At 46.3% G+C, this 21918-nt stretch overlaps 1 protein-coding gene across 9 annotated transcripts in view; it reads right to left on the bottom strand.

The window, feature by feature from the left end:
• Window positions 1-8686: 8686 nt before the first annotated feature.
• SLC35D2 (solute carrier family 35 member D2) overlaps window positions 8687-21918 on the bottom strand; it is a 69116-nt gene continuing 55884 nt past the window's right edge. For all 9 annotated transcript variants that reach the window (XM_017547185.2, XM_017547186.2, XM_017547188.1 and 6 more), the window contains 3 exons: window positions 12150-12228; window positions 9971-10053; window positions 8687-9326 (listed from right to left, as the gene is read on the bottom strand). In XM_017547185.2, the coding sequence (XP_017402674.1) occupies window positions 9227-9326; window positions 9971-10053; window positions 12150-12228 (262 nt within the window). In that variant the 3' untranslated portion in view covers window positions 8687-9226. The remainder of the gene's footprint in view (window positions 9327-9970; window positions 10054-12149; window positions 12229-21918) is intronic.

Below are 21918 nucleotides of genomic sequence, written 5' to 3'. Positions count from 1 at the left end.
AATGAGCCAAGAATAGCATTGGATTGGACAGTCTGTGGGGAAGTGCCAAATGTCGAGCTTCCATTGTCTTCTCTCACAGCATCAAGACACATCATTACCTTTCCAGTAACAATGTGTGACAATACGCATGGAGTTTTGCCAACCTGAGAAACTCAATCCAGCCTCTGTGTTCAGAGTTTTTATTAGGGCTTCATTATACAAGCTTCACTGATTGCCCACATGGCTGATCTCTGTCTCTAGACTCCCCAGGCATCACCCAAAGCCTTCAGCCTAAAACACACTATTGGTCTTTCTGGTGTGGCCAGCCCCCATCTGAAGTCACATTGTTAGACTATCTAATGGGACCCAAGGTCACCAGGCAAACAGAGACACTCCTATTAGGTAAGATATTCCAAGAAGCTGAGGGCAAAGACCAGAGATCTTTTTGGGCAAGATTAAATTATTTACTGCACAGGCTGCATCTTCCCTGGGCAACCTCTCTGAGCCACTCCTTTGGGTGCTGGGCAGGGTGGTAGCCTCTGGTCTTGTCAGCTCATCTCTCCCCAGCATGGACCAGCCTTCCAAGTGAGTTGGGGCAAGGGTAACTGGAACCCCAGTATTTGTGACCTGCTGCACTTAAGGTAGAGCCTGCATCTTATGGATAAGGGTTTGGTAGAGAGGGCCCTAGTCCCTCAGCTACACTCACCAGGAATTGAGCATCTCTGGCTGGGCATGGTGGCTCACACCTGTAATCACAGCACTTTGGGAGGCCAAGGCAGGAGGATCACTTGAGGCCAGCCTAGGCAACATAGCAAGATCCCATCTCTACTAAAAATACAAAAATTAGCCAGGCATAGTGGTGTGTGCTCTCCTCAGCCTCCTGAGTAGCTGAGACCACAGGTCTCAGGAGGCTGAGGAGGGCAGATCACTTGAGCCCAGGAGGTAGTGGTTGCAGTGAGCTGAGATCATGCCACTGCACTCCAGCCTGGGCAACAGAACCAGACCGTCTTTTAAAAAGATTTTTAAAAATAAAGATACATGCATGTGTATGTTGCTTGCAGCACTATTCGCAATAGCAAAGGCATGGAATCAACCCAAATGCCAGTCAATGATAGACTGGATAAAGAAAACATGGTACATATACACCATGGAATACTATGCAGCCATTAGAAGGAACAAGATCATGTCCTTTGCAGGGACTTGGATGGAGATAGAAGCCATTATCTTCAGCAAACTAATATAGGAACAGAAAACCAAACGCTACATGTTTTCACCTATAAGTGGGAGATGGATAGTGACAATACATGGACACAGTGAGGGGAACAACACATAGTGTGGTCTGTCGGGGGGCGGGGGGAGGGAGAGCATCAGGATAAAAAGCTCATGCATGTGGGGCTTAATACCTAGGTGACAGGTTGATAGGTATAGCCAACCACCTATTTACCTCTGTAACAAACCTGTATTTCCTGCACATGTATCCCAGAATTAAAATTATATTAAATTAAATTTTTTAAAAAGCACATCTTCAACTTAGACAGGATGAAAAATTTTGGTGGCCTTCTCCTCCCGGTTGGATCCAGTAACCCTTGATTGGGAACCGAGAAGAGAATGACCCCTTTTTGGCTATGCCCACCTGAGGCATAGCTTCCAGCAAACTGAGCTGGGAGAAGGAAAAGAGAGGGGCGGGGTCAAGTTTCAAATGCCACAGCCTCCTGTTGTTCTCACCAAGTGTTCGCAGGTTTACCTGAATCAATGTTTCCTCGTTTGCCCTTATAATGTCTGGCTACTTCAATTACTCTTCTGTTTATAGATAGTTTTTGCCAGCTTTGCTTGTTTCACAGACGAGTGAGTCCATAGGACTCCTCACATTGCCATCTGACCTTTTCATAGACTTAAAAAAAAAAAAAAAATAGGTCTTAACTCTGTCACCCAGGCTGAAGTGCAGTGGTGCAGTCATGGCTCGCTGCAGCCTCAACCTCCCGAGGTCAAGCTGTCCTCCCACCTCAGCCTCCTGAGTAGCTGGGACCACGGACATGTGCCACCATGCCTGGCTAATTTTTGTACTTTTTTGTAGAGATGGGGGTCTCACTGTGTTGCCCAGGCTGGTCTCAAACTCCTGGCTCCAGCGATCCTCCTGCCTTGGCCTCCCAAAATGCTAAGATTATAGATATGAGCCACTGTGCCTGCACTTCATAGGCTTTTAACATTCTGCTCCAGGTAAGTAGTCACAGGGTCTGAAGAATAAGGCTTTGTGCCATGGCACAGCTGGGGATCCACATCTCTCATTTGACCTTTGGACAAGGAGGAGACGGCAGTGAAGCCCAGCTGCCCTATCCCGTCTCCTCTCTCTGTGTCTCTCTCTCGTTCTCTTTCTCTCTCTCTATCTCTCTCTCCCCATCCAGCTTCAGGCTGGAGGATGACCTCACCAGGTGGCAGATGCTTAACACACGCTTGGCCTCATCTGCACCTATTCAAGAAGCAAACCTCCGCTAGTACTAAGACCAAAAGCGGAACCATTTCCTGAGAGAACATATGAATTTGGAATTTGCTCTATCCCTCTAAGGCAGGGGTCCTTTTTTTGAGACAGGGTCTCACTCTGTCACCCAGGCTGGAGTGCAGTGATGTGATCATAGCTCACCGCAGCCTCGAACTCCCAGACTCAAGCGATCCTACCCCTTCATCCTCCCAAGTAGCTAGGACCACAGGTGCACACCACCATGCCTAGCTATTTTTTTTTTTGGTAGAAATGAAGTCTCGCTATGTTGCCAGGGCTGGTCTTGAACTCTTGGACTCAAGGGATCCTTCTGCTTTGCCCCTCCAAAGTGCTGGTGTGAGCCACTGCACCTGGCTAGGTCCTTTTTTTTTTTCATGCCATGGACCACATTGGCAGTCTAGTTATGGCCTCTTTCTTTGAATAATGTTTCTAAATGCATAAAGTTAAATGCATAGAATTATAAAGGAAACCAATTACCAAAAACCAGTTATACACTATTTTTTAATGTGAGGTACTAAAAACATGCCTCTTTACGAACATATTAAATAACAAGAACTAATGAACAGTCCAACAACTAGTAAATGACAAGTAGGGTATAAACGGTTCTTCTGTAAAACCTGTACTGTGATATGAAAATATCTTAAATTCTGTTGGTAGCAAAGTCACAGGTACAGCTAATACTGCTGTGATTTCACCTACGTTCAAATAGAAATGCTAAATGTTGGTTAGATGTCAGGGAAAATCCAGATGCATTCTTTCCCCAGCTGTGTGCACCAGCTCACTAAATCTTGTCCATGAACCTCGGGTTAAGAGCCCCTACTACTTAAAGAATGGTCCAGGCCGGGCACAGTGGCTTGCGCCTGTAATCCCAGCACTTTGGGAAGCTGAGGCAGGTGGATCATATGAGGTCAGGAGTTCAAGACCAGCCTGGCTAACATGGTGAAACCCCATCTCTACTAAAAATACAAAAATTAGCCAGGCATGGTGGCAGATGCCTGTAATCCCAGCTACTCAGGAAGCTGAGGCAGGAGAATCCCTTGGACCCAGAAATCAGAGGTTGCAATGAGCCAAGATCAAGCCACTGCACTCCAGTCCGTGCAACAGAGCGTGACTCAGTCTCAAAAAAAAGGTGTGGGGGAAGGGTCTGGACCAACAGCTTGGGGTGGCTGGTGCTTCTCAACTCCCGGGGGATAAATGCAGTTTCTGATTCAGTGAATGTACCCCAAAAGTCTGCATTTCTACGATGCCCCAAATTAGCAATGCCGCTTCTGGTGTAGGGACCACAAATTGCAGACAAAAGCTTCAGGGTTTATCCCAGTGACAACTTCAACCTGGAGTGGAGGTCAGAGCTGGGCTGGTGTTTCCTGATCCTCGAAGTCTCCAGCAATGGCTTGGAGTTTTCCGGCTTCATCCTCAAGGGCACGCTTTCCTTCTGCATAAGTGCCTGATGGCAGAGACGAACATGCATGGAGATTCTGATCTGCTAGGTGCTGTTTCCTGAAAGCTCCCACAGAGCAGCAGCAGCTGCTGGTCAGGTAGGTCCCAGCACACAGAATGCATGCACAACACGTGACCTTTCACAGAAAGTAGCGACAACTCACAGGTGCAAATCACCAAGCCCTAAAAGTGCAAGTGAGAGCGCAGAAGGAAAAAAGCAACTAAAGACTTTTTTTCTTTATTTTTGAGAGGGAGTTTTGCTCTTGTTGCCCAGGCTGGAGTACAGTGGTGCAATCTTGGCTCACCGCAACCTCTGCCTCCCAAGTTCAAGGGATTCTCCTGCCTCAGCCTCGCAAGTAGCTAAGATTACAGGCATTCGCCCCCATGCCCAGCTAAGCTTTTGTATGTGTAGCGGGGTTTTTCCATGTTGGTCAGGCCGATCTTGAACTCCCGACATCAGCTGACCCGCCCACCTTGGCCTCCCAAAGTACTGGGATTACAGGCATGAGCCACTACACCCAGTCGACTTTTTTTTTTTTTTTTTTTGAGACAGAATCTCACTGTGTCACCCAGGCTGCAGTGCAGTGGCACAATCTCAGCTCACTGCAACCTCCGCCTTCCAGGTTGCAGCCATTCTCCTGCCTCAGACTCTGGAGTATGGGATTACAGGCGCCCACCACCATGCCCAGCTAATTTTTGTATTTTTAGCAGAGATGGAGTTTCACCATGTCGGCCAGGCTGGTCTTAAACTCTTGACCTCGGCCTCCCGAAGTGCTCGGATTACAGGCATGAGCTACCTTGCCAAGCCTAAAGACTTTGAAATTCTTAACAAATGTACCTTACCTAACAAAAAAATACATTTAACTCTTCTCTAAACTAGGTACTATTGTGTTATCAACCTCAGCTGTCAAAAAACTCCTATGCTTGAGATATATATACTTAATATATAGAAAAAGTATTAAAACAGCCAGAAGTAGTCCATTTTCACAACTGGTGCAACTGTTATCCATAGTACCATGGCAAGAAATGTGCAAAATATCAAGGAAATTAAATAATTTTTTTGACCCTCCACTAGTGGTTTTTACAATGTTTTTACTGGGAAAAATTAAATCTGGAGACCTGGGTCACTGGGCATACATTTTAAATTCAGCCTCGATGGGGTTTGCAGAGCCTTTCCATACCCCTTCTCCACCTCTAGCACCCTGACCTAACCTTAGTTCAAAAGCCTCATTGGAGCTTCCTTCAACCTTTCCCCTCCCTTAAACCCAAGTTCTTTAGCAGTGCAGCAAATTTTGCCACTTTCAGCCCAGCTGCTAGGGCTGCTGGGCTGCTCTTAGGGTGCCCTCTGCTGGCCGCACATGGAAGCAGTAGTAAAAGTCTTAAATCTTCCTTTAAGAATTCCAAGAATAAAAATTAAATGTTAAAAAAAAATTTTGGAAGAAAGAAAAAATTAGTGTTTGTTTTGCTTAGTTAGCATCTTTGGTCTCTGGGATTCAACGGGAGGTAGTTGTTGATGCAACAGGAGGTAGTTAACAAAAGTTTGGATGGCCGGGTGTGGTGGCTCAAGCCTGTAACCCCAGCACTTTGGGAGGCCGAGGTCGGTGGACCACCTGAGGCCAGGAGTTCGAGACCAACCTGGGCCAAATGATGAAGCCCCATCTCTACTAAAAATAAAAAATTAGCCAGGCATGGTAGTGCACCCCTATGATCCCAGCCACTTGGGGGACTAAACATGAGAATCACTTAAACCTGGGAGGTGGGGGTTGCAGAGAGCTGAGATCATGCCACTGCGATCCAGCCTGGGCAACAAAGATCTTGTCTCAAAAAAAAGAAAAAGAAGTTTGAGAGCTCCAAGGTCACACTCCAGAAGTTTTCACTATTTTATCTTATTATATATATTTTTTGTAGACATAGAGTCTTGCCATGTTTGTCATGCCCAGCCCTCCAGAAGCTTCTTAAAAGCACATTGAAGGCCAGGCACAGTGGCTCACACCTATAATTCCTACACTTTAGGAGGCCAAAGTGGGAGGATCACTTGAGTTTGGGAGTTCAAGACCAGCCTGGGCAACAGGGCAAGACTCCATCTCTACAAAATAATATTTAAAATTAGCCAGGCAATTTTTTTAGTAGTGGTCCCAGCTCCTCAGGAGGCTGAGGTGGGAGGAACGCCTGAGCCTGGGAGGTAGAGACTGCAGTGAACCGAGATCATGCAACTGCACTACAGCCTGGGAGACAGAGTAAGACCCTGTCTCAAAAATAATAATAAAATAAATCCAAAAGCATATTGAAACAGTAAAGAACTCCTACAACTCAACAACAACAAAACAAACAACTTCATTAAGAAATGGGCAATGGACTCAAACAGACATTTATTTAAGCAGATGAACAAATGGCCAACAGGGACATTTTAAAATGCTCAACACCATTAATCGATTAATTAGGGAAATACAAATCAAAACCAAAACACAACCAGGCAGCTGAGCCAGCGGTCTCAGCTACTCCAGAGGCTGGGGCAGGAGGATCACTTGTGCCCAAGAGTTGCAGACCACCCTGGGCAACATAGTGAGACCCCCATCTCTAAAAACAAAATAAAATAAAAATAAATTATTTTTGGAAACATCCATCATGATGACTACAAGTAAAAATGAAACAGAAAATAACAAATGTTACTGAGGATGTGGAGAAATTGGAATCCTTGATTGTAGGAATGTAAATGCTGCAGCTACTATGGAAAACAGCATAGCAGCTCCTCAAAAAATTAAAAATAGAATTATCGTAAGATCCAGCAATTCCGCTTCCAGGCATATATCTAAAAAAATTGAAAGCGGAGTCTTGAAGACATATTGTACACCGATATTAATAGCAGCATTATTCATAATAGCCAAATGGTGGAAGCAAGCTGAGTGCCCATCGGCAGATGGCCAGATAAACAGAATGTGGCAAATCCACACCCCGTATTCAGACCTAAGGAGGGGCACGCTCATATACAGCATGGACGAGTCTTGGTGACATGATGCTAAGTGAATAAACCTGTCGCAAAAACACAAATACTATGATTGTACTTAGATAGGGTATCTCGAAGAGTCAAACTCACAAAGACAGAGTAGAACGGGGGCTGGGGGGTTGGGGAAATGAGGCGTTTTTGTTTCACGGGTACAGCGTTTCAGTTTTGCAAAGTTCTGGAGGTGGGCTGCACAGTGCGTATGCTCACTGCTACTGGACTGTATACACTTAAAATGGTTAGATTGGTAAATTTTGTTGTGTATTTTACCACAATTTTTTCTTTCTTTTTTTTTTTTTTTTAAAAAAAAAAAATGGGGCAAGAAGAATAACCACACTGCATGCCGGCAGCAATCTAGAAAGTTCAGCTAACACATAAAAATAAAGATGGGGTTTCACCACGAGAGCCAGGCTGGTCTTGAACTCCTGACCTCAGGTGATCCACCCACCTCGGCCTCCCAAAGTGCTAGGATTACAGGCGTGAGCCACCTCACCTGGGCTTTACCACAATTTTTTTTTTAATTTTGAGACAGGGTCTCACCCTGTCACCGAGGCTGGAGTGCAGTGGCATGATCTTGGCTCACTGCAGCCTCCACCTCCCAGGCTCAGGCCATCCTCCCACCTCAGCCTTCCCAGTAGCTGGGATCGGAGGTGTGTGCCACCACGCCTAATTTTTTTTTTTTTTTTTTTTTTTTTTTTTGTAGAGATGGTGTTTCACCTTGTTGCCCAGGCTGGCCTCAGGTGATTCTCCCACCTCAGCCTCCCAAAGTGCCGGGATTATAGGCGTGAGCCACTGCGCCCAGCCCCAGAAACAATTGTTCTGAGTAGATTGAAACAACACATCCACACAATGATTCTTTCTTGTGCTGGTCTGCTCCAGATCTGACTCAGCTCCTCGAAACTTAGAAAGCTGCAGCTCGCAGGGATTTAAAGATCTAGTTTAATTTTATAGATTAAAATACTGAAGGCCACAATGGGCAAAGTGACTTGGGAAAGGTCTCCCGAACTTAATAGCAGAGACAAGGCTAGTTCGTCTGGCTCCTGACTCCCAGACTGTTGCTCTACCCTGTGCTCCAATTCCAGTGGGGACAGCCATTTCCACACACGGGGGGTAAAGGCACCCTACCCATTCGGGCTTCCTTCCCATACACCAGAGGTTGGAGGTAGGCGAGCCTGTGAGGACATGCACCTTTGGTTAAGGCTCCTGAATGAACCTGGAGGGAGATGAGGAGAAACAAAACAGGTGAGCGCTTAAAAACGCAGCCAGGCAGGTGAGCCTGTAGTCCCCGTTACTCCAGAGGCTCCAGGTGGTGGCTCACACCTATAATCCCAGCACTTGAGGAGGCCGAGGTGGGCAGATCGCCCGAGGTCAGGAGTTTGAGAGCAGCCTGGCCAACGTGACGGCCAAACTCCGTCTCTACTAGAAATACAAAAATTAGCCAGGCGCGGTAGCAGGTGCCTGTAATCCCAGCTACTCAAGAGGCTAAGACATGAAAGGAACTTGAACACGGAGGGTGGAGGTTGCAGTGAGCAGAGATCACACCACTGCACTCCAGCCTGGGGGATTGAGGGAGACTCTGTCTCCAAAAGGACAAAAACAAAAAAATGCTGACAGGATAAAGCCTGAGTGTTTTTGTTTCCCATTGAGTTACTTTGTAGCTTTCCCCAGCCTCAAGTCATAAAAAGAGTTTGGAATGATTCCTTCAAAGTGACATATTCTGCTACCTTGTGAATGATGGCCACTATTTTCTGCCTCCAGTAATATCACAGCATGAGACATACCCAGAAATAATTTTTTATTTTACTTTGATGATTAGGAAGAGATACCAACATAGCTTTCATCGAAGCTAGCAAATAACTTTACTGGCAGTCAACTGACTAATTTTATTAAAATAAAGACGTGTCTGTTTAAACTAAACAATTGGCCCTTTGTTGTGGCTGGGACCTTGCAAATCAGGCCAAGGTGCTAATCAGAAAACAGTCACCATCACATCGACCTCCTCCCCAGCACATGGCACGGAGATGCCACAAAGGCGCCATCGGTCCCTAGAAGAGCACCTGAGGCTCCACCCACCGAGTCCCAGCGGCTTCTTTTGAAAAGCTTTGCTTTCCACTAGTAAGGTGCGGCCCAAGTACATTTTCAGGGCTGCCAGTGGCTCATGGTGCGGGCGTATGAGGTAGTTCTTTGCATTTTTGCAGATATTCTCGCTTGCCCCGGGGGAGGATGTCCCGAATCTGAAACCTCTGGCTTCACATTCCTAGTGGGAATAACCCCCAGACCCCAGTCACAAGTCCGTCTACACCCCGCTGCAGACTCTAGTTCTTCAAATCCAAACCGATGTTTTCTTCATCCACAGGTTTAGGTTTTAACTGGCTGCTCAGCGTTAAAAAGGAGTATCTCAAGCCCCCTGCCATGCTGAAAGGAGGGAAAAAAGTGAAAGTAAGTGACTGGGAATGTCACACGGGCTACCAGCAGCTGCTGCTGCTCTTTTATCCATTCAGCCTGCTTCATGCAGAGAGAATTATTCCAATATCCTCAACTTTGCACATTGCTTGATGAGAATTGCCCATCTTATTTACAAGCCTTTGGAGGCAGAAAAACAGTCATCAAATCTAATGCGAACCTCGGAGAGAAAATAAGCACGTGGTTTTTACTGAACAAACTACATACCCTTAGCCTTAAATAGCATCCCTCTGCTGAGACCCCAAACGCCTTCCAAAGCTGGCTTAGTCCACACCCCTGCATGCCGAGCCTAGTGGGCACAAAGGTAACACACCCCACTTCTAGGAGGAGGGCAGAGGACACAGGGGCCTTCCGTGAGGAAGACAGGTGAGTTAAATTCCATCCCGGCCCCTCGAACTGTCACCACACGTGTCCCCATGGATCCGCATGAGGATGAACCCAGCGATCAAGGAAAATTAGCTTCGAAATTAGAATGTCAAAACACCTCTTGGCTTAACATGAACGACTTCTCTAGGCTCTTGTGCTTATTACATATTAACCAAACTGTTTAAGATTCTTGTTTTCCCAAAGCGAGTCCATTAAAAATTCCCACTCACCAAATATTTAACCCTACAAAGTTTAACAGAGAGAAAATGTAGTCTCCACCGATCAACATCCCGATGTAGGCAACAGATACATTCTGCAGAAAAACAGAGGATTCGTCATTTTCAAAGTAAAATATTTAGGGGAAAACGTGGTAAAACCTGAAACTAGACATTGTAGTTACTTTGCATCGAGGCTTGTACAGAGGGATATTCACAGGGGTTGAACAAAATAAACACCATTACAGTCCAGGAATCATGGCTCACGCCTGTAATCCCAACACTTTGGGAAGCCGAAGTGGAAGGATCACTTGAGCCCAGGAGTTTAAGACCAGCCTGGGCAACAGAGTGAGATCCCATCTCTACAAAAAAAGTTTTTTAAGTAGCCGGGCAGGCTGGCACATGCCTGCAATCCCAGCTACTCCACAAGGACTGAAGTCGGAGGGCTGCTTGTGCCCAGGAGGTCAAGGCTGCAGAGAGCTACATGCCACTGTACTCCAGCCTGGGCAACACAGCAAGACCCTGCCTCAGAAAAATAGATAAATAAATAAGCCATTAAATATGGGGCTTAATAAATAAATCATGGTATGATAACAACAGAAAATTGTGTTATTGTCTCCCCTGTTCCAGTTGGCATGCAGGCAAAAGAGGAAGAGTGGGGCTGTCATCTGCTTGCCAGGTCCTATCTCTTTACCATCATTGGGTTTTTGGATTTTCTTTTTTGAGACAGAGTCTCACTCTGCTGCCCAGGCTGGAGTGCGGTGGCGCAATCTTGGTTCACCGCAACCTCCGCCTCCCAGGTTCAACCGATTCTCCTGCCTCAGCCTCCGAAGTAGCTGGGACTACAGGGCGCCTGCCACCACATCTGGCTCATTTTTGTATTTTTAGTAGAGACAGGGTTTCACCATGTTGGCCAGGCTGGTCTTGAACTCCTGACCTCAGGTGGTCCACCAGCCTTGGCCACTCTAAGTGCTGGGATTACAGGCATGAACCACTGCACCAGGTTTGTTTTTCTTTTTTTTTTTCAACCCTGAGCTCCCACACGGCACTGCCATCTGTGGGCACACCAGGGCCAAGGAGTGAGTTAATTATCTTGACCCTAAATTTGAACTGAGTAGAGACAGTCATTAAATTTCAGGCTGTGCTCTGCCCACTGCATTCTGGGAGACCTCTGGGTAGTCAGGGGACGGGTGAATTCTTGAAGCAGGCAGTGTTTTCACGCATTCTAGGACTTCATGTGAATAGAAAAACGAAGCAAGTATGGAATAGAATCCAGAACATGTCTCCCCCATTCATTCACGTGTGTGTGTGTGTGTGTGTGCGTGCGTGTGTGTGCATGTGTGTGTGCGTGCGTATGTGCGTGTGTGTGTGTGCGCGTGTGTGCGCGTGCATGTGTGTGAATTCAGATGCATCCACATATGCAAACACCCACACACCAACCCCCAGGTTCATGCCTTATAACACAGTGCACACCTACGTGGAAAATGCTTCTCCACAAGGGCTCTACTTCTTAGTGGGCAGATTCTCCCAGAAAACCATATTGTGGTTCACAAGGTACCTTACTGATCATTGAGAGCTGGAGTGGTTGGTCTTTTTTCAGCTTTTTACTTCATTTTCCCAGACCCATCCCCTCCAAGTCACCCCTGACTTCAAAAATTATCACTGGTCTCTCCTTTATAAATTAGCAATCTGTCCCTCTGTTCTATGCCATAGATTAGAAGAAGTAAGATGGGGCTGGGTGCAGTGGCTCATGCCTGTAATCCCAGTACTTTAGGAGGCTGAGGCAGATGCATCATTTGAGGTCAGGAGTTCAAGACCAGCCTGGCCAACATGGTGAAACCTTGTCTCTACTAAAAATGTAAAAAAATTAGCAAGGTGTGGTGGGAGGCACCTGTGATCCCAGCTACTCAGGAAGCTTAGGCAGGAGAACTGCTTGAACCCGGGAGGCACAGGTTGCAGTGAGCCAAGATCATGCCACGGCACTCCATCCTGGGTGACAGAATGAGACTCTTTCTCAAAAAAAAAACAAAAAAACAAAAGAAGTAAGACAGGATCACACAGGTCCACCTGAAAAGGTCACAGCTCCTGTTCTTACACCACCACCAAGAACATCACGCCCAGCCTCCAGCAGAAAATTTGGATTCACAATCCATTCCTTGACTCAGTTGTTCCTTCCGTGGCTCCATCCACTCACCTTGATAGCTCCAACCACTGCTGTCGTCAGGGCCGAATTGTAATAGCTGCACAGAACCGTGGAGTACATCAGTAGAAACCTGCAGCAAGGAAGCAGACACCAGGGTGCACACCTCACTACGCTGGGTCATAATAAATACTTACAGTCAGCACTGACCCCCACATGAGCACTTTAAGCAAAAAAAAAAAAAAGAAACATATATCATAAAGGCTCTGTAACCCACACCTTAAGATACCTTGCTGTTGGTCTTATGACAGGAAAATAGTCCAGCTGTGAATTAGCTACACCTTCTATGTAAGGTATCCTTCTCATTCTGTACACTTCCCATGAATGTTTCCACAACATGAGGGTAAGGAGAACAAGGTTTGTTTAATGACCTGAAATCTCTGGTTTCACAGCATGTTAAATAAAGTTGAGGACTGGGGTTTTTAACCCTCCATGTGTCTGAATCACCTGCTGCACTTTCAATACACAGCAATGCCTGGGCAGAGGCTCTGCTTCACATGGTTTGAGGTGGGGCCCTGACCACGCACGACACGAAAGGTCCTCAGGTGGTTCTGACCTGCTGCCAGAGTGGCGACGGAAGAGAAAATCTGCTGAGCGATTGCTGCCTTCGGACAGGGGAGATTGAAATAGAAATAGATTCCACGTGATAATGTGGAATATAATGTGAAACAGATAATGCTCCCGTATCTGTTACCGAAGTTAACTCAGGCACTTAAGGTGACAGTAGGTATTGATACTTACTTGCCAATAAAATGACTATAGCAGGGCCGGGCGCGGTGGCTCCCGCCTGTAATCCCAGCACTTTGGGAGGCTGAGGCAGGAGAATTGCCTGAACCCAGGAGGCGGAGGTTGCGGTGAGCCGAGATCGCGCCACTGCACTCCAGCCTGGGTAACAAGCGAAACTCCGTCTCAAAAAAAAAAAAAAAAAAATGACTATACCCTGTGAACATGCACCAGTCCAGAAAACACATACACAGGAAAAGAATGCCTAATCCAGTCAGGTAAAGTGAGCTAATTCCAGTTAAGTAGTGATGGACATTAGCTGCAACCTCACCTAAGCTGCAGCTCAGATCCGATGATGAAAGGGATTACAAACCAGCTGAGAAGGAAAGATGGAATGTACAGGGAGAGCACAAGATGGGTGAGATTTGAAAGCTAAATCCCAGCTCAGGTTGGGCTGGTGGCTCATGCCTATAATCCCAGCACTTTAGAAGGCAGAGGTGGGTGAATCACCTGAGGTCAGGAGTTCGAGACCAGCCTGACCAACAAGGAGAAACCTTGTTTCTACTAAAAATACAAAAATTAGCCGGGTGTGGTGGCACACCTCTAACCTCAGCTACTCAGGAGGATGGGGCAGGAGAATCGCTTGAATCTGGGAGGCGGAGGCTGCAGTGAGCTGAGATTGTGTCACTGCACTCCAGCCTAGGCAACAGAGCAAGACTCAGTCTCACTCACTCACTCACTCACTCAGTCAATCAATCCCAGGTCAAAGGCAGGAGTTTGGATCCCCCATTGACAGAGAGAAGTGAACGCAACTCTAGGAAAGGGCTCAGTGCACCTGCACTTGGGTAAGCACAGAATTTATTAAATTCTAGAATCCTGCTAGAATGTAACACCCAGTCTTGGCCCTAGGCTCAAATCTCTGGTGGAGATCAGAGTCACGAACCTTCAACACAGTAACCTCTGTTGGCCTGAGTGTGCTTATTACCAGAGGAGGCAGAGGGAAAAATTAGAATATCCAGCTTTACAGGTTGAAGAATAAACTTAATTTCAAACTTAAATGTTGTCATCTTTGAAATACTATGTGCCTTAGTTATTAAGGTAATTAAAGCAAGTGGTCCTAATTTGAAATATGTAATTGATATTAGTCATTTGAAAGAAGAGCATCAAAGTCCATCCAGGATTTGAATGTTTTTAAGAAGCTGATTTACCCCATTTCCAAATTTGGTTTATTAGATTTCAAAGGGTTGTTTAAGTACAGAAAGCAATCTACTACCTTTGCTAGTTGGCCTCGGGGGTTGGAAATGCTGAAGAAAAGATAGGCAGCTCCCATTTGTTAAAGCAGTTGAAAATGCTTAAATTCTTTCAATTCACTGAGTTGCAAATGAAACTGATTTACAGTACATTGTTTAGGGATTTTAATCAGTTAAACTTGAGTTAATAAACCATTTATCAAATAATGAAAGTAAATGTTATTTTATAGAAAAATTGTTAGCTTTGGCTGGGCGGGTGCATTGGCTCACACCTGTAATGTCAGCACTTTGGGAGGCCAAGGTGGGCTGATCACCTGAGGTCAAGAGTTCAAGACCAGCCTGACCAACATGGAGAAACCCATCTCTACTAAAAATACAAAAAATTAGCCGGGCGTGGTGGCCCATGCCCGTAATCCCAGCTACTCGGGAGGCTGAGGCAGGAGAATCACTTGAACCTGGGAGGCGGAGGTTCCAGTGACCTCCACCTGGATTGCACCATTGCACTCCAGCCTGGGCAAAAACAGTGAAACTCCACCTTGGGAAAAAAGAAAGAAAGAAAAAGAAAGATATTTGTAAGTTGAACTTTAAGGCTTAAGAAAATCTAAGTTTCTCAAATTATCATAATTTTTAAAAATCCAACATTCATTTAGATTCCCAGGAGTTATAAATAATCCTATTTACACATAAAATGAAAAAAAGTTAAAACTCAAACTGATGCCACTAGGTGCCTGTTCTGCCAGGCCCTGGCCATGGGAGGGACAATCCACAGCGCCTGCCCCGGAGGCGCTCAGACTCCGATCAGAGGCAAGAGCTGCACAGCAGCGAGAGCACAGCGCAGGGCCCAGCCCCACACAGGGGCAGAGAGGAGCTTCCTGCAGGCGCCTATGCACCAGTGCAGCCTTAAGCCAAAGACAGCATGGATGTTTTCTATTTCCACTTTTGCTTTAAAATTCCAACTCAAGGGTTCCAATCATGCAACATTTTCTCTATCCTACATTTTTTTTTTCTTAAAAAAGTGGTGGGGGAAACCTACTTTGACAAGGTCTGGCCGTATTACCCAGGCTGGACTTGAACTCCTGGGTTCAAGCAATCCTGCTACCTGTCTTCCAAGTAGCTAGGACTATAGATGCGTGCCATCACACCCTGCTCCATCTTAAAGAAACCACCTCAGCCTGCATTCAGGATCAGAAGACATCACAGATCTAAGATGCCAGCACCCATCTGTCATGATTGTGGGTGACAAGGACATCACTCACCAGCCAGGCTGAGCCAGGGGATGGAGACCCCTCACTAACATTCTGAAGTGGGCCTCAATGCAGCCATCCTCCTTAGCAACAGATGACGACTAGACAGAGAGACCGCACTTCTTTTTTTCTTTCTTTCTTTCCTTTTTTTAAATTAATTTTTAGGACAAGGTCTCACTCTTTTGCCCAGGCTGGAGTGCAGTGGTGTGATCATGGCTCACTGTAGCCTCCACTTCCCAGGCTCAAGCAATCGTCCACCTCAGCCTCTCAAGTAGCTGGGACTACAGGTACACATCACTAAACCTGGCTAAATTTTAAATTTTTTTCTAGATACAGACTCTTGCTGTCTTACCCAGGCTGGTCTGGAACTCCGGTGCTCAAGCAATCCTCCCTCCCCGGCTTCTCAAAGTGCTGGGATTAGATGCATTAGCCATCACTTCCAGCTTGCACTTCTTAATATACCCACTAGATGTCCCCAGAGAGGCCAAATATAGAACCGCTGGGCTCAAAGTAGTAGCCTATTACATTTTTATGCAAAAAAATACTTGCACAGTGCTTTGGCCAAAACCAAGACTCTGAACTAAAAGAATGTTCGTTAGCTCAGTACAGGGGAAACCACACCACTTTTAACACTGAAAATGTCAACTTCCACATGACTAGCTGACTTCACCATCTGTGGATGAATAAAATGTAATTCATAAAATGCAAAGGTATTTAAAATTCTTAGTTACCTTTTTTTCCATCCTACATATTTTTAGATAGGGTCTCACTCTGTCACTCAGGCTGGAGTGCAGTGGCACAATCACAACTCACTGGGCTCAGATGAGCCAGCCTCCACCTCCTGGGCTCGGCCACCCAAAGTGCTGGCATTACAGGTGTGAGCCACAGCGCCCAGCCCGCTCTGTATTTTGAAGTCATGCTATCATCTGTGTACATTTGAAACATAACAGCACATCATCTGACGCACATTAATCCAAGCAACATAGGCCAGACGACTGTTCTGTTTCTAGGGCCCCCAGGGTGGAGGTGCCTGAGTAGAAACTGCTGGACCAGAACCTCCGCTCAAAGGCTTCTTCCTTTCTAAAAACAGCACCAAAAAAACTGACTTACCCAACACTGTGGCAGTCACAAACAGAACTCAAATGACCTAGTTGACACCTTGTTACTGATCATCGTGCCCTGCCTCAACAAATACAGAAACTCAACACAGATGTTCAAATATTCACAGGCTACTTTTACATTCCTTCCACCAACCACCATGGCACCCAAGCACCTCATTCTCTTATAATTCCAGATTTCAAAGAATCCCAAGGAACCTCATCCTCGCCATCTCTGGGAAGAACTCACTCCTACCCCAAGAACTCATGGAGCACCCGAGATGCACCAGGTCATGGGATAAATACGGTACACCTTTCAGAGCATGGGTTTTCCACTGAGATCTGCCTTGTCGGGGGTGGCGGGAAGGCGGGTGCTCTTTGCAGTCGTCATTCCTGTGCCCAGCAAGAAGCAACATTTTGTTTTCTCTGGTACAGTATATCTACAGTCGTACAAGTTGAAGATTTAAAAATTATAACTTTCTTTTACTGTGAGTATGGAAAATTTGACTGTTTTCTTTCTCAGTTAAGACACATATTACTTCTTCTGTGGGATCAAAAGGACTGCTCCCCCGGCAGGTACAGATTAGGTGACTTCTCTCAGGACCCCCGGGGATTGGTGCCGCCCTGACGGGAATGAAGTGGAACCTGTAATTTCTCAGCAAGGCTAAAAAGGTCTGCAGACCTAACTTTCTTCAAAATCTAGTTTATCAACTTAAATTCCAGTCTATATCTTACCTTTGACTGCATTAAATTATTTTAGCTCCCTGAATCCAGTTGTAATTCCTGAAGCAAATTCACTCCACCACATGTTCCATTTCCAAACCCATGGTTACACACATGACCATTTCCCAGCACTGAGTCCTTCACCATAACACAAAAGCAAACTAGGCCAGGTGCGGTGGTTCACACCTGTAATCCCAGCACTTTGGGAGGCTGAGGTAGGCAGATCACCTGAGGTCAGGAGTTCAAGGCCAGCCTGGCCAACATGGTGAAACCCCATCTCTACTAAAAATACAAAAATTAGCTGGGCGTGGTGGTGCACACCTATAATCTCAGCTACTCTGGAGGCTGAGGCAGGAGAATTGCTTGAACCCAAGAGGAGGAGGTTGCAGTGAGACAAGACTGGAGTGCAGTGGCTCAATCTTGGCTCACTTCAACCTCTACCTCCCAGGTTCAAGCAATTCTCTTGCCTCAGCCTCCCAAGTAGCTGGGACTACAGGCACATGCCACCACGCCCAGCTGATTTTTTGTATTTTTTTAGTAGAGATGGGGTTTCACCATATTTCCCAGGCTGGTTGCGAACTCCTGAGCTCAGGCAATCCACCCACCTTGGCCTCCCAAAGTTCTGGGGTTACAAACATAAGCCACCGCCCCTGGACATATATACTTTGCCCAGGCTGGAGTGCAGTGGTGCCATCATAGCTCACTGCAGCCTCAAACTCCTGGGCTAGAGCAATCCTCCTGCCTCACCCTCCTGAGTAGCTGGAACCACAAGAACACGCCACCACATGTGGCTAACTTTTTTCTGTAGAGATGAGTTCTCATATGCTTCCCAGGCTGGTCTCAAACTCCTGGCTTCAAGTGATGCTCCCACCTCAGCCTCCCAAACAAAGCACTGGGGCTACGGGCATGAGCCACTGTGTCTGGCCTAGATTTCTTACATTTCTCACGTATTATCTTCAAAACCCTCCTGCACTGGTACTTGGAGAGTGGCCGTGGGCTACGGATTTTGTAAGCACAGGCTGTCCATTTGCAAGTTTCATTATTGCTCAGCCATTGCAATTAAGCAATGTTCTGCTTTTGCGGCACCAGTAAGAACTAGCTTTTAAACTTTTATTTTCACAGCCCTTTTGTGAGGGAACATTTTCATGGACCTCTTCTCTTGTGTTGTTAGGAATACAGTAAGAAGGAATGATATTTGGCTTCCTCAATAGAGGAATCTATATTAGGTTTCCCCAGAGGAACGGAACAATAGAATACACAGGTATGTGAGAGGGAATTTATCAGGGGAATTGGCTCCCACAATTATGGAGGCTAAAAAGTCCCAAGACAGGCCAGCTGCAAGCTGGACACCCTGAGATGCCAGTAGCGCAGCTTAGACCAAGCCCAAAGGCCTCAGAATGAGAGATGCCTTCAGTGTGACTCTCAGTCCAAGGCCAAAGCCCTCCTGACCACGCGCTGCTGGTGGAAGCCCGAGATTCCCACGGCCAGTGAGCCGGGAGTTCTGATGTCCAAGGCAGCAGAAGAAAGTCTGTCCCAGATTCCAAAGAGGGATGGATTTGCCTTCTGTATTTGATCTCTCTGCACCCATGGCCAATTGGCTAGTGCCTGCCAACCACGAGGGCAGATCCTCCCCACCTGGTCCACTCAGACTCACGTGCCAATCTCCTGTAGAAACCACCCCCCCAACAAACACACACCTAAAAAAAGCTTCACCAGGTTTCCAGATATTCCTTAATCCAGTCAAGTTGATACCTGAAATTAACTCCACAATTCCCCTGCTTGTCAACCCAGCACCCACATGCATCGCCTTAAACCACACCTGGTTTCCCAGTGAAGACAATAACAAAGTAATTGTGCTATTTAGTTGCATCCATGATGTAACCATCCTGCATACAACCAAACACACAATCCCTTCCCCAGAATTCAGCTTTCAGGATTTTGACATTTGAGATTTTAATCCTTCAGGATTATACTTTTGGGAACTTAGATTTTTGGGGGGTTATGGCATTCAGAATGGTGTTGTGAAAGGAAACATTAATCAGGACCCCAGACTCACGATGCCAAAGGCAGAAGTCTGGAAACTGAGTCACACAAAAACTGCCTTCCATTTTGTTCCTAAGTAGATAACTGCAAAGAATGAGGGCCACATATTTCCCCAGGTGGCCTCCCTCACAAATCACTCACAGGAAATTCCTTGCAGGTCCCAAAATCTTTGCCCTAAAACAGAATTCTGCTGAATTTCACCCTGATTTTCTTTTTTTTTCTTGAGACAGAGTCTTTTGATATCACCCAGGCTGGAGTGCAATGGCACAGTCTCAGCTCACTGCAACCTCCACCTCCTGGGTTCAAAAGATTCTCATGCCTCAGCCTCCCAAGTAGCTTGGACTGCAGGTGCACACCACCACACCTGGCTAATTTTTCTATATTTAGTAGAGACAGGGTTTTGCCATGTTGGCCAGGCTGGTCTTAAACTCCTGGCCTCAAGTGATCTGCCTACCTCAGCCTCCCACAGTGCTGGGATTCCAGGCGTGAGCCACCATGCCCGGCTGATAATGTAAATTTATAGCTTATCTTAAACGGGTACCGGACGGAACTAGAAATCATCCCTCCACCCACTCCAAGGCAAATGCATGATTGCCTTCTTCTCCTCTATGCTTGCTTTTATCTTATGTAAAATGTAGATTTGCTGAAAGCCAGGCAAATGAATAATTGTTCCCGACCCCTCCTTTCACAGGTAACATGTGGATTCAGTGAGCACTAATCAAAGTCTTGCAAGAATGTAACCACTCACCTCCAACATACCCTCCCTCCCTTTTTTTCTTTTTCCCTGCCCCCCGCCCCCCGCCTCCGCCACTCTTTGCCCTTTAAATATTGAAATCCTCAAAACTGTCCTTAGAAAAAGCACAGGCCACAGATCCTACTGTGACTTGAGTCTCTTCTTCCCCAAGTGCATCCTCAATCAACCTTGGAAAAATGAAGCTCTAAATGGATTGAGACCTGTCTCAGCCACTTTTTGGTTTACAGCAGGGGTCCCAAGCCCCAGGCCGCAGACCCGTACCAGTCCACAGCCAGTTAGGAACCATTACTGCCTGAGCTCCGCCTCCTGTCAGATCAGGGATGGCATTCGATTCTTGTAGGAGCACAAAGCCTATTGTGAACTGCACATGTGAGGGATGCAGGTTGCGTGCTCCGTCTGAGAATCTAATGCCTGATGATCTGAGGGGAACAGTTTCATCTCAAAACCAACCTTACCCATCCTCCATCCATGGAAAAATTGTCTTCCAAGGAACTGGCCCCTGGTGCCAAAAAGGTTGGGGGCTGCTGGTTTACAGTGTTTTTCAGGATTGCGGTTTGCACTGGCCCTTTCACCATTCTATCGACTTCTTAACAAAACTTTTCAAAGCATAATAATTTTTTAATTCTATTTTCAACTCGGAATAGAGGTTTGCTGGCTGAAAAATGCAAGTCTGAAATGCAAACCTGAATGTGGTGATAATAAGTAAGAGGCTGAGTGAGCTCGAGAGCCCAGCACCAGTTCCCAAAAACAAGCATGTGCTGAGAGGCTTACTATGGGGATGCAGATGATCAGATCCTAGCGTACTTTGACTGAGAAACTGCAAGAAAGCAGGATTCTGAAGCCGCCATGCCAAAATGGAAGTTTCCTTGCAGTGTGGTTTCAGACTTAAAACTTCACCATTGAAGGTAAAGTTCACGTTGGCTGGGTGTGATGCCTCACACCTATAATCCCAGCACTTCGGGAGGCCAAGGCAGGCAGATCACCTGAGGTCAGGAGTTCAAGACCAGCCTGGCCAACATGGTGAAATTCCATCTCTACCAATAATAAAAAATTAGCCGGACATTGTGGCACATGCATTTTGAAATCCCAACTACTTGGGAGGCTGAGGCAGGAGAATCACTGGAACCCAGGAGGCAGAGATCGCAGTGAGCCAAGATCACACCACTGCGCTCCAGTCTGGGCAATGGAGCGAGACTCTATCTCAAAAAAGAAAAAAGTAAAGTTCATGTAAAAGAAGGAAAACTGTTAAAGCCAAGAGCAATAGGTAGAGCCAAATCTAGCTGGAGTGAAAAGAAGATAGCCAAACTCAACAGGCTGGGCTAAGAAACAGAAATATTAACAAAAATGGCATTTCTTATTGGACATGTTCTATGAATCTAGTGTTGTTCTAAGTCTTCTTCATCATAACTCATTCAGTCCACGTGACCCCACCCTAAGAATCAGGTCCTTTCACTTGTTGTTCCCATTTTAAAGATAAGGAAATTGAGGCTCAGAAAGGTTAAGTAACTTATCCAAGGACCCAGAGCTAATAAGTGGCAAAGCTGGGATTCAAACCCAGGCCATTCCATTCCAAGATTCAGGCACTTAATGATTGGAATGGTGCCATGATCTCAGTGTCCTCAAAAGACCCACTTTGGGGCTGGGCGCCATGGCTCATGCCTATAATCCCAGGACTTTGGGAGGCCAAGGCAGGAGGATCACCTAAGGTCAGGAGTTCAAGACCAGCCTGACCAACATAGTGAAACCCCATCTCTACTAAAAATACAAAAAATTAGCCAGGTGTGGCGGCAGGTACCTGTAATCCCACCTACTCGGGAGGCTGAGGCAGAAGAATCACTTGAATCCGGGAGGCAAAGGTTGCAGTTAGCTGAGATCGCACCACTGCACTCCAGCCTGGGTGACAGAGCGAGACTCTGCCTCAGAAAAAAA

This window comes from Cebus imitator, unplaced genomic scaffold (assembly GCF_001604975.1).
Source record: "Cebus imitator isolate Cc_AM_T3 unplaced genomic scaffold, Cebus_imitator-1.0 Scaffold196, whole genome shotgun sequence".
Taxonomy (NCBI): Eukaryota; Metazoa; Chordata; class Mammalia; order Primates; family Cebidae; genus Cebus; species Cebus imitator.
Note: the sequence above shows the minus strand (reverse complement) of the source record. Positions and strands in the feature narration are given on the sequence as shown.